The 10,136-nt window shown below is 38.6% G+C and overlaps 1 protein-coding gene across 1 annotated transcript; it reads right to left on the bottom strand.

Moving 5' to 3' along the window:
- Window positions 1–1,546: 1,546 nt before the first annotated feature.
- On the bottom strand, window positions 1,547–4,853 carry LOC119414519 (neuromedin-U receptor 1-like). Its single transcript, XM_037681615.1, has 3 exons — window positions 4,193–4,853; window positions 3,754–3,987; window positions 1,547–1,857 (listed from the first exon to the last, which is right to left on the bottom strand). Exons 1-3 carry the CDS (start codon window positions 4,851–4,853, stop codon window positions 1,547–1,549), a joined length of 1,206 nt encoding a protein of 401 aa, XP_037537543.1.
- Window positions 4,854–10,136: the final 5,283 nt, after the last annotated feature.

A 10,136-nucleotide genomic window follows, 5' to 3' on the forward strand; every position in this document is an offset into this window, starting at 1 on the left:
CAGTTTTTATGTTTTATATAGAATACTGTATATGACACGTTCACTTCCATCATGCATAAAAACACTGACTGGAACAATAGCAAGTGGCTAATCATGCATCACATCTTCCTCCTGACTACAAATATCACAGTCAGCTTTTCTTGCTTCACTAACTTTTACATTAATCTCCAATTCATCCACACTAAGACTTTTATGTATCTGCTCAAATAATGTGTTAATGTTTGTGACAGGCCTAGAATTGTAATGCTGTACTATTTACAGAATATAAATGAGAAACTTTCACTTACGTAATAAACAGGCATGTAAACTAAGGGATTGGTTATTTTTCATGTGTTCATCACTGATGTAGTGTCGTAGAACCCTTACCACCAAGAGAAAGTCTTCAAATTTGAGGTCTGAATGTTTCCTGGCTGGTTGAATACATTGAGGTGGGTGATAAATGGATGTAATACAAGTAATACAACATAAAGTCTTGTAAGATGTCTGGCTTATAGAACAGCTTTGACACATATAATCAGTGCCGGCCCAAGCCTCCATGGGGCCCTAATTTGGTTTGGGGCTCTTTATTTCTGCTAATAATGTGAATTACTGCAATCAAAAGTCAGATGATCAGATCATTCACCCACCTCACATAAACTCATTGCAACTCTGACAGCCCTGTTTACATTATCCTATATGTATAAATCATACTAAAAGTAAGAAAAGAAACAAAAAATCCCCAGTATGTAATGTATTTTACAGCAAAAGTGTCATTTGGTTCATTATCTTTGGAACCAAAGATAATGAACCAGTAATGTTCAAAATAATTTGTAATGCAAGAGCAACAACAGATAAAATATGATGCATAAAAATAAATTTAAATTGTGCAAAAACAGACAAAATAAAATAAAATATCAAGGAAATACTTGATTAATGTAAATGAACAATTACTTGAAACCATGTAAAATGTTTTTAAAAAATAAAAAGAAATTTAAAGTTGAATAATTAGTTCTTAAAACTATGTAAATGTATGCAATTTGTAAAAGCTGATCTTAAAATATTAAACAACCTTTACCCACATATTTGACCTGTTTATGTTACTTCTTCCTTAATACTTCGCAAACTTCCTAAAATCTGTGCTAACACTTAGGGGGGCCCCCTAGTGCCCCAGGGCCCTAAGCAGCTGCTTAGCTTGCTTATGCCTTGGGCCGGCCCTGCTTATAATAACTGTTGTCCATTTATACATCTCTGTTGCTTGGATGAAAAACATTTATTCCATAACTTATCTTCTTGTTTGGTGGTATTGGTGGTGAGATCAGAATTCTCAGCAGCAGCCCAGTCTGTTTAGGATTAATATATGAACGATCCCCTACACTTATATCCCCTGCTATATGTATTTTCCCACAGCTTTTATTTATTTAATTGCATGATTTTTTTTAGTCAGTCTATTTCTGATCTAACAAGGGTGAGTCAGATCTTCTGGGCAGATTCTTCTTTGTTGAAATGTTTTGTCTTTTATCCAAAAGACCTTTACTGTCATCTATTTCTAACTCCTTTAGTGCAAGCATTAAGTCAGTGTGTCACTGCTGTGCATTTCCTCATTCAGTGTGCTGCGTGGAGTCATCTGAAAGCTTGAATGTGCTTGCCAGCCTTTTGAATAGCACGTGATGTGACTGAACATTTCTCTGAACCTGGTAGACATCAGGTTGTAGAGGATTGGGTTGACAGCAGAGCTCAGGTAGAAGAAAACTCCAGATATGATGTGAACGTTCGTGAAAGTCTTCAGGTGCTGCACAGATGACATGTCGATGTAGCTCCACACCAAGCGGTCCACATGGAAGGGGGCCCAACAAATACCAAAAACAACCACCAACACACCTGAAGAACATAAAACAAATGTTCGGTTTGCTTAACTTTACATTTGAAAGTTGAACAAAAACAACTTCATTGTGTATTTTGGTCTGTCATGACCCCTGAGAAAGGGAGCAGCTGAGAGTAGAAAACAATCCGTGCACAAACTGTTTTTTGTAACTAACAGAAAGTAATGATAGCAATATTTTATGCAGCCTGGTGTGTGTAACAATTACAGACCAAAATCCTTGTTGCAACAGTTTTCGAAGATTTTAGAGAAATTATTTGTAATTAGATTGGATCAATTTATCGATTAACATAATATATTAAGTAACAGTCAATATGGGTTTAGACCTAAAAATCCTACATCAATGGCTCTCATTGAATTAATAGAACAAATAACAACTGCTGTTGACCCAAAAAAAAGTATTGTGTTAGTATTTATGTTGATTTAAAGAAAGCATTTGATACTGTTGACCACAGTATTCTTCTTGAAAAGCTAAATAAATATGGTATTAGAGGGCTAGCATTACAGTGCATTACATTACATTACAGTTATCAACCAGTTTTGCTGCTGACAACCAAAACCAGCTGCTCACATGCTCAAGAAGGACCATCAGTCTAACAATGGATCATTAGCACACTGATGGCTGTTTACTATTCACAGAGGACTGAGTGATACTAGCAATCACAGCATTGTAAGAGGGGGACAGTTGAACCCGGAGGCCTCCACCCCTGTTTAATGATGGACGATTTCTTTTCACAAAGATGGCCTCCTTTACTCCTCTCTCAAACCATCGTTCCTCTCTGTCCAGGATGTGAACATCTTCATCCCTGAAAGAGTGACCGCTGGCCTGGAGATGAGTGTAGACCGCAGAGTCCTGGCCTGATGATGTTGATCTTCTGTGCTGGGCCATCCTTTTGGCCAGTGGCTGTTTTGTTTCCCCGATGTAAGATTGATCACCCTCCTGACACTGAACAGCATACACAACATTGCTCTGTTTGTGCCGGGGGACTGGATCTTTGGGATGAACCAGTCTTTGCCGTAATGTATTTTGGGGTTTAAAAGCCACTGGGACGTTATGTTTAGAAAATAAACGTCTCAGTTTCTCTGATACCCCCTCAACATACGGAATGACCACTGGTCTGGGTCTGGGTTCCTCCTTTTCACCTGATGGCTGACTGGAGTCCTGTTTGGGGTTCTTCTCTGCTTTTAGGAAGGCCCAGTTAGGATATCCACATTGCTCTAGAGCCTGTCTTGTGTGGGATTTCTCCTTCTGCCTGGCTCCTGAGCTAGTGGGGACGCTGTCTGCTCTGTGGTACAGAGTCCTGATGACTCCTAACTTGTGCTCCAAAGGGTGATGGGAGTCAAACTGCAAATACTGGTCTGTGTGGGTGGGTTTGTGGTACACCTCGGTTTGCAAAAGTCCTCTATCAGAGACTGAGACCTCACAGTCCAAGAAAGCCAACCTGCCATTTTTATACATCTTCTCGTGTGAACTTGATGTATTTATCCACAGAGTTGATGTGGTCAGTAAAATGTATGAATACAGCACCTCAGACTGAGGAAGTCTCTCGGATGAGAGACGAAACGTTTCTACATTTTTTTTGCTTTTTTGTTGTTGTTGTTGTTTTCTTGTTTTTTTTGAATGTCCAGAGGACCAAATTGAACTTTTTTGGATACTTACAGGGTATTTACAGAGTATCAAGGTACTCAGAGAGTACCTTGAGAACATGTAAACTCCACCTAGAAAGGCCCTCGGCCAGGATTTGATTCGCCGATCTTCTTGCTGAGAGGCAACCACTCTACAAACCGAGCCACCATGTCACCACTACAGTCATTTCCTTTATTCTAAATTTACTCTACAGTTTTCATCTGTGTAGTGACTTGGAAGGAGAAAAAGTTACTGCAGTATCACTTACAGAGCATTTTGGTAACTTGCAGGTTGCGTTTGCTCAGCCTCTGCTTGTGGGACTTGGAGATGCTGTCAGGACCAAAGCTACAATTACTTTCCACGACAGTCACCATCTTCTCTCTTTGCAGCTGCAGGCCAATGCATAAGTAGAGAATGCTGATGATCAACATGGGGAGCACAAAGAAGACCAACGTAGAGATCAGGATGATCAGGTTGTACATCCAGGTGGGCTTGACCACATCTGAGGATGAAGGTAGAACAGACACGTGGTGGGCATGAAAGGTTGGAGACTACGTTCTGTATCTGGGAAAAAAACGAATTTCAAATCATGCCTTCCTAGGTAATGTGTAAATAGCATCATGATAAAGTTTGCATGGAAGACCAGCTGCTAGCAAGCTAACTAAAGTTTCAAAAAAACAAGAATAAATGGGAACGTCTTTACATACGACAGATAGCAGAACTGGGAAATTCTCGTCCAAACTTCGGAGGCAACACCACAATCCCGTGCAGACTGGTGTTCGGCACAGCGCACAGCATGGACAGCACCCATAGCATGACGATGACTCTTTTAACATGAGCACGTGTCGCCACGTGTTTGACTGTAAATGGGTGCACCACCGCAATGTACCGTTCCACGCTGAGTGCCGTCACATTAAGGATGGAGGCAAAGCAGACAGTCTCAAACAGAAAGATTTTGAAGTAACACCCTCCCTTCCCAAGCAGGAAGGGGTAGTTCTGATGCAGCTCATAAAGCTCTAGTGGCATGCCCAGCAGCAGCACCAGCAGGTCAGACACAGCCAGGCTAAGCAGGTAGTAGTTGGTGGGAGTCTGCATCACCTTGTAGCACAAAATGACCACACAGGTCAGGGAATTACCCAGGACCCCCACCATAAAAATAACAAGGTAGGTGGCACACACAGGAAGAAACATGGGTGACGTCGGAGGACCCAGGTGCATGGTGAGGTACTCCTTCTCGCTCAGACATATTTCTTTCACATCTTCTTCAGTGGCATTAGCTAAAAGCCAGGACATATTCACCCCACAGACCACAGCATCCTCAGGGCAGCTCATCTCTCTGAAAACTGTAGCAGCAAGAGAACAGCTCATCTTCAGAATCTTAGTGAATGAAAGCAGGTTCAGCAAAGGTGAAATCTAAAGGGAGAAATTGGAAACGGTACAATACATTTAGTAATTGTAACAGTTAACAGATTTGATCAAGTTTGTTCATTCACAAAACTCTTTACTGTGAATTATTCCTTTGACTTGAGTTTTTTTTTCCTAGAAGACAACAAAATTAATTTTCTACTGCTTTGTATCTGCAGCAACTTGTGATTTATGGTTGGTGTTTCTTCTGTTGCAGGTTTTTAGTGTTTGTCTGATGGCATGGATCTTATAGAAGAGTTTTTTCAAAGTACATTTTTTAAAAAGAAAATACCTTAACTAGACAATTTCTGAATAACATTTGACGTGTGTCGTTTAGTGTTGTAGTCAAGACCACCTAACCTGAGACCAAGTCGAGACCAAGACCTCAAGTCTTGGAGCTCAATCTTTTCACAGATGATCTGTCTTATACTATGCTGTCACGACATAGTGACAGTTTTAACAAATATGTAAAAAACATATGTAACTTTTATAAAAATATTTTTTATGAATTACATACTGCAACTTTAAGTTTGCTTTTGAATGAATGTATCAGCTTTTATAAAATTTCAAAACTACATAAAGAAATCGGACATTCAATGGTTTTTGCACAATAATTTTCATGTCATGTGACCCGCTGACACAAAACTTATGTTAAACTTCTCTACTAGACCTGACAGAAGAAGCATCCACATTTCTCATTTTAAAGCATTTTCTAATTTTACATAATTTGTTCAAAAATCATGGTTTTTGCTCAACAACTAATTAGAAAATACATTAAAATGAGAAATAAATGATGGTGTCTTGTGTGTCAGGTCTATTAGAGTAGTTTAACATTAGTTTTGTGTCAATGGGTCAAATGATGTAAAATATATTAATTTTTGTTTCTGAAGAGTGTTTGGTTTGGTAATTTGTTGACGGTCCCTAAGTGAACCATCATGTCTTAGAGGAGGGGCAGACTGAGCGCAGCTGACTGTAATCAGACTGCCTGCTTCGGACCGAACGAGAGGAACACACCGCTGAAGCCACAGAGCTCCAATGTCCAACGTAAAACTAACTTCACCAGCGGAGCATCAACAGTTCAGAAACAATTTGAAATGAGAAAAAAGTTATTTATTAACTGATTAAGTCGTGTTTTAAACTGCTTATTGCTAACAAATCTATTCTGACCCAAAGTGCAGCCGTGACTGGTTCTGAATGAGGCTTTACAGCCGACAGCCCCTCTCTTCCAGGTACTGCATACCGGCACAGAATCTTTTAGCGGTACACAGTACCGGACCGGACCGACTTACTTTCACCCCGTTGCGACGTTACGTTCTGTTGTCTGTATTGTTCTGGTGGTACAGAACCATGTGAGAGTGAAAGAGGGTGGGCGTGACAGCGGTAACAAAGACATGTATTTAACAATGAGTCATGTTATCCCTTGGATTAGAACCAGTATGTTTTACATCCAATAAAAACCAAGATGTTAACAAATAAACTGGACAATATTCTGGCAATTGTATGATATTTCCACAGTTGTGGTCTTGAGACCGGATTCAAGTACTACAACACTAGTACCATTGCAGCTACTGCTTAAACGTGTTTTTTTAATCTGAAACCTACAGTAATTTAAGACTTGATTTTGTAAAAAAAAATCAGACAATAAAATGCTGATGTTTTGATGGATAAAGTACAGTATGTGAAGTGTGGGGTGAACCTGCTGTCTGTGGCTGATTAATGTCACTATGGTAACCACACATCTGTGTCTGTCATGATCTGATTGTAAGACAGACAAAAATACAGAGTAGAAAGTAAAGTTAGAGCAGTCACTGTGAGAACATTGTAAGTTGTTTGGAAAAACAGCATTTGGTTGTCTCATGTCAGTTTGTACGTCTTCTGTGTTGGTACTTGAAATTTCTCTGGTGGTAACTCAAGAAATTTTGGCATCCACTATTTTCAAGTTAAATAAAAAGTTTAAGCTTAACATTTATTAACCTGCTTGCACTAAAAAGTTCAAAACAGAGAGTAAATTTAATATTTGTATTAATTTTATTATGACACAATTGCAAAAAAAAAAAAAAGCCAAGAGAGTTATCAAATGTTAAGCTGCACTTTCTTTTATCACAAGGACTAGGGGTTTGGTCAGTTTGTGCATTTACGTCAGACATAAATAAAAATACAAATGTTTTTAAAGTGCCTGTGACATCAATTTATACAAATGCATTATTGGAAAGTTAACATTAATAATATATTGAAAAAAACATCATACCATTGCGATGAACAGTTGTTGAAATATTCTTATACACAGTAACATGAAATGATGATAAAGAGGAATGCCTGCATGTGAACCGAGCATTGCTACAAAAGCTAACAACAGCAGCAAAGAAGCTTATTGCACAGGTGTGCCTTAGGCTGGCCACAATAAAAGGCCACTCTAAAACGTGCTGTTTTATCACACAGCCCAATGCCACACATGTCACAACAATCATGCTGTCTAATCAGCTTCTTGATATGCCACACACACCTGTGCGGCGGATCTTGGCGAAGGAGAAGTGCTCACTAACACAGATTTACACACATTTGTGAACAATATTTTTGAGAAAAAGGTATTTTGTGTACATAGATAAAGTCTTAGACTTTTGAGTTCAGCTCATGAAAAATAGGAGCAAAAACGAAAGTGTTGCATCAATGTATCTGTATAAGCCAGTTATATGACCAACTAGGTAAATTTGTGTATTATGCCAAATTTCTTGCATATTAAGATGTTTTCTTCCAATTTTATATTTGTAGAAAATGCTAAGTTTGTTATGGGGTGCCATTTGTAAAGTTGCACAGTCAAAAAGGAACATTAAAATTTTAGTATTTATTTGTTTATTTATTTGGGGGTGGGGATAGTTAGAGGTGGCTGTGGAAAGAGATGTCTGGGCCTCCCTGCTCAAGCTGCTGCCCCCGCAACCCGACTTCGGAATAAGCGGAAGATAATGGATGGATGGATGGATGGGACAGTTATGTACACTAATGTTAATTTATTAATTTATTTTGTAATTTCACTAAAGGAATATTTTTTGCATCATTAATATTAATTATGTTGAGTAAATGAAAAGACAAAACCTCCCAAATTAACTTTGAAATACAAGTTTTAAGGTGTCAAAACATAGAATGCTAAGGGGCAGGCAGGTGGGTGAATATAATGTACATCAGTTTCTGTTCCTCTAACGTGCTGCACTCTTGTTGCTTTATTCTTCATGTTACCAGAATGTACACAAATATAGTTCAGTCACTCTGCTGCTCAACAGGTTTCTGGCAGCCTTATTGAGAGAAAAATACAAAGAAAATCTAAATGCTGACAAGAGCCAGAGAACATGTACCTGTCTTTATAATGGATCAGTGTCTTAAAGTACCTCCAAATAAAATGTATTTGTAAAAAATGTTCAAGACTGTACTTTACTGTTTTCTGTCATTAGTTGAGCTTCCTTCATGAATTTAACAATCACTTTTTTTACGGCAGCCTTTGCTTTCTGTGACGCTAATGGTAAAAAGCATCCCATAAATTGTAAAATATATGCACGAAAGTGTTCAATTCAAATTGTCATACAAACTTCTATTGTTAGTACAATGAAGCTTTCTGATAATCTTAAATACATGTTTTTTTATATGTACAACAAACTAGAGATTTCAGGAAAGCTTTATTTTGGTGGATATGTAGATCCATTTAACATTAAAGAGAATTATTATATTAAATGTTTAAGGCAAAAGGACAAGAACAAACTTACCTTCAGTTTGTAGATTTTCTGCTTTTAATCCAAGATGAGCCATCTAAAGAAGAGATCTAATTAGATTTCTCCACATCCTGGACTTCTGCCTTACACCAGTTTCTGCTTTGATTCAGTGTCTCTGCTGCTCGGACTTCCCATATTTAATGGCTGCTGCCCACCCCCACCCCTTCTTCCTTCCTCAACAACGCTTCTTGTTTGCTCCTTCCACTATCAACATTTTTTGTTTTTCTACTTGAATTCAATTTTTCATGCCTACCCTCAAAAGACAAAATGTCGGAAACAATATTTTTCCCATGTTTGTGTGCTTATGTGTCTGTCTGTTAGCAAAATATTGTATGAACCACAGAATAGATTTTTGTGAAATTTTCAGAAAGGAACCATCCGTCCATTATCTTTACCCGCTTCTTCCTTTTTGGGTTGTGGGGGTCACTGGTATCCAGCAGTCACTGTGAGAGGCGGGGGACACCCTGGACAGGTCTCCAGTCCATCACAGGGACGCATAGAGACAAACAAACATTCATTCTCTCACTCACACCTAGGGACAATTTAGAGTTACCAGTCAGTCTAACATGCATGTTTTTGGTCTGTGGGAGGAAACTAGAGTACCTGGAAATAACCCACACATGCACAAAGAGAACATGCAAACTCCACCCAGAAAGGTCCTGGGCCGGGATTTGAATCAGCGACCTCCTTGCTGAGAGGCAACAGCTCAACCATTGTGCCACCAGCAGAAAGGAACCATTAGATGTAAATCTATAACCAAAAAGCATTTGGAGTCAACCCAATTCAAAATGGTCTCCACAGTTAATCGACCTTAGGTAACACAAATACAATATTTCTGCAATAAATGCAATTTTAAAATATTGAGCTAGAATTATGTGGTAGTAGTTTAGACTGATTTCCAATATATATATATTAAGCACTGATTGTGCGAGATCTTTGTTTAAAATTTCAAAGATGACTATTGGAATCAACTATTTCTGTTTGATAGAAAAAAAAAAATCCCATAAGCCACTGGACAGATTTCAATGAAACTTTCCTAAATATATTATTGGTTGTACATGTACACAAACAACTGATTTACTTTTGGAGCAAATACTGAGGTACAATTTGGTGTGGTAGTAGCTGAGATTCTTTCTTGTTACATTCTCCAAGCACTACTGAGTGCACATTTTTGTTCAGAATGTTGGCATTATTGTTGGAGTCAACCCTGTTTGTCTGTTAGCAAGAAATCTCATGAACCACCGGATGGATTTTATTGAAAAGTCCAGAACGTAGCCATATGATGTACTGTACATCTGCAACTGATTACCTTTGGAGTCGGTCCAACTGACAATGAGTGCCAAGATTAATCAACTTTAACCAACACAGCAATGGCTAGACCTTGGATACAGTCACTACAGATACTGAGCTACAGTGTGATGAGGTAGTAACTGAGAGTCATTCACAGCATGTACTCTGACATCTGCGTGCTCATCTGCTCACACAGACT

This window comes from Nematolebias whitei, chromosome 9 (genome assembly GCF_014905685.2).
Source record: "Nematolebias whitei isolate Nwh7 chromosome 9, NemWhi1, whole genome shotgun sequence".
NCBI classification, from domain to species: domain Eukaryota; kingdom Metazoa; phylum Chordata; class Actinopteri; order Cyprinodontiformes; family Rivulidae; genus Nematolebias; species Nematolebias whitei.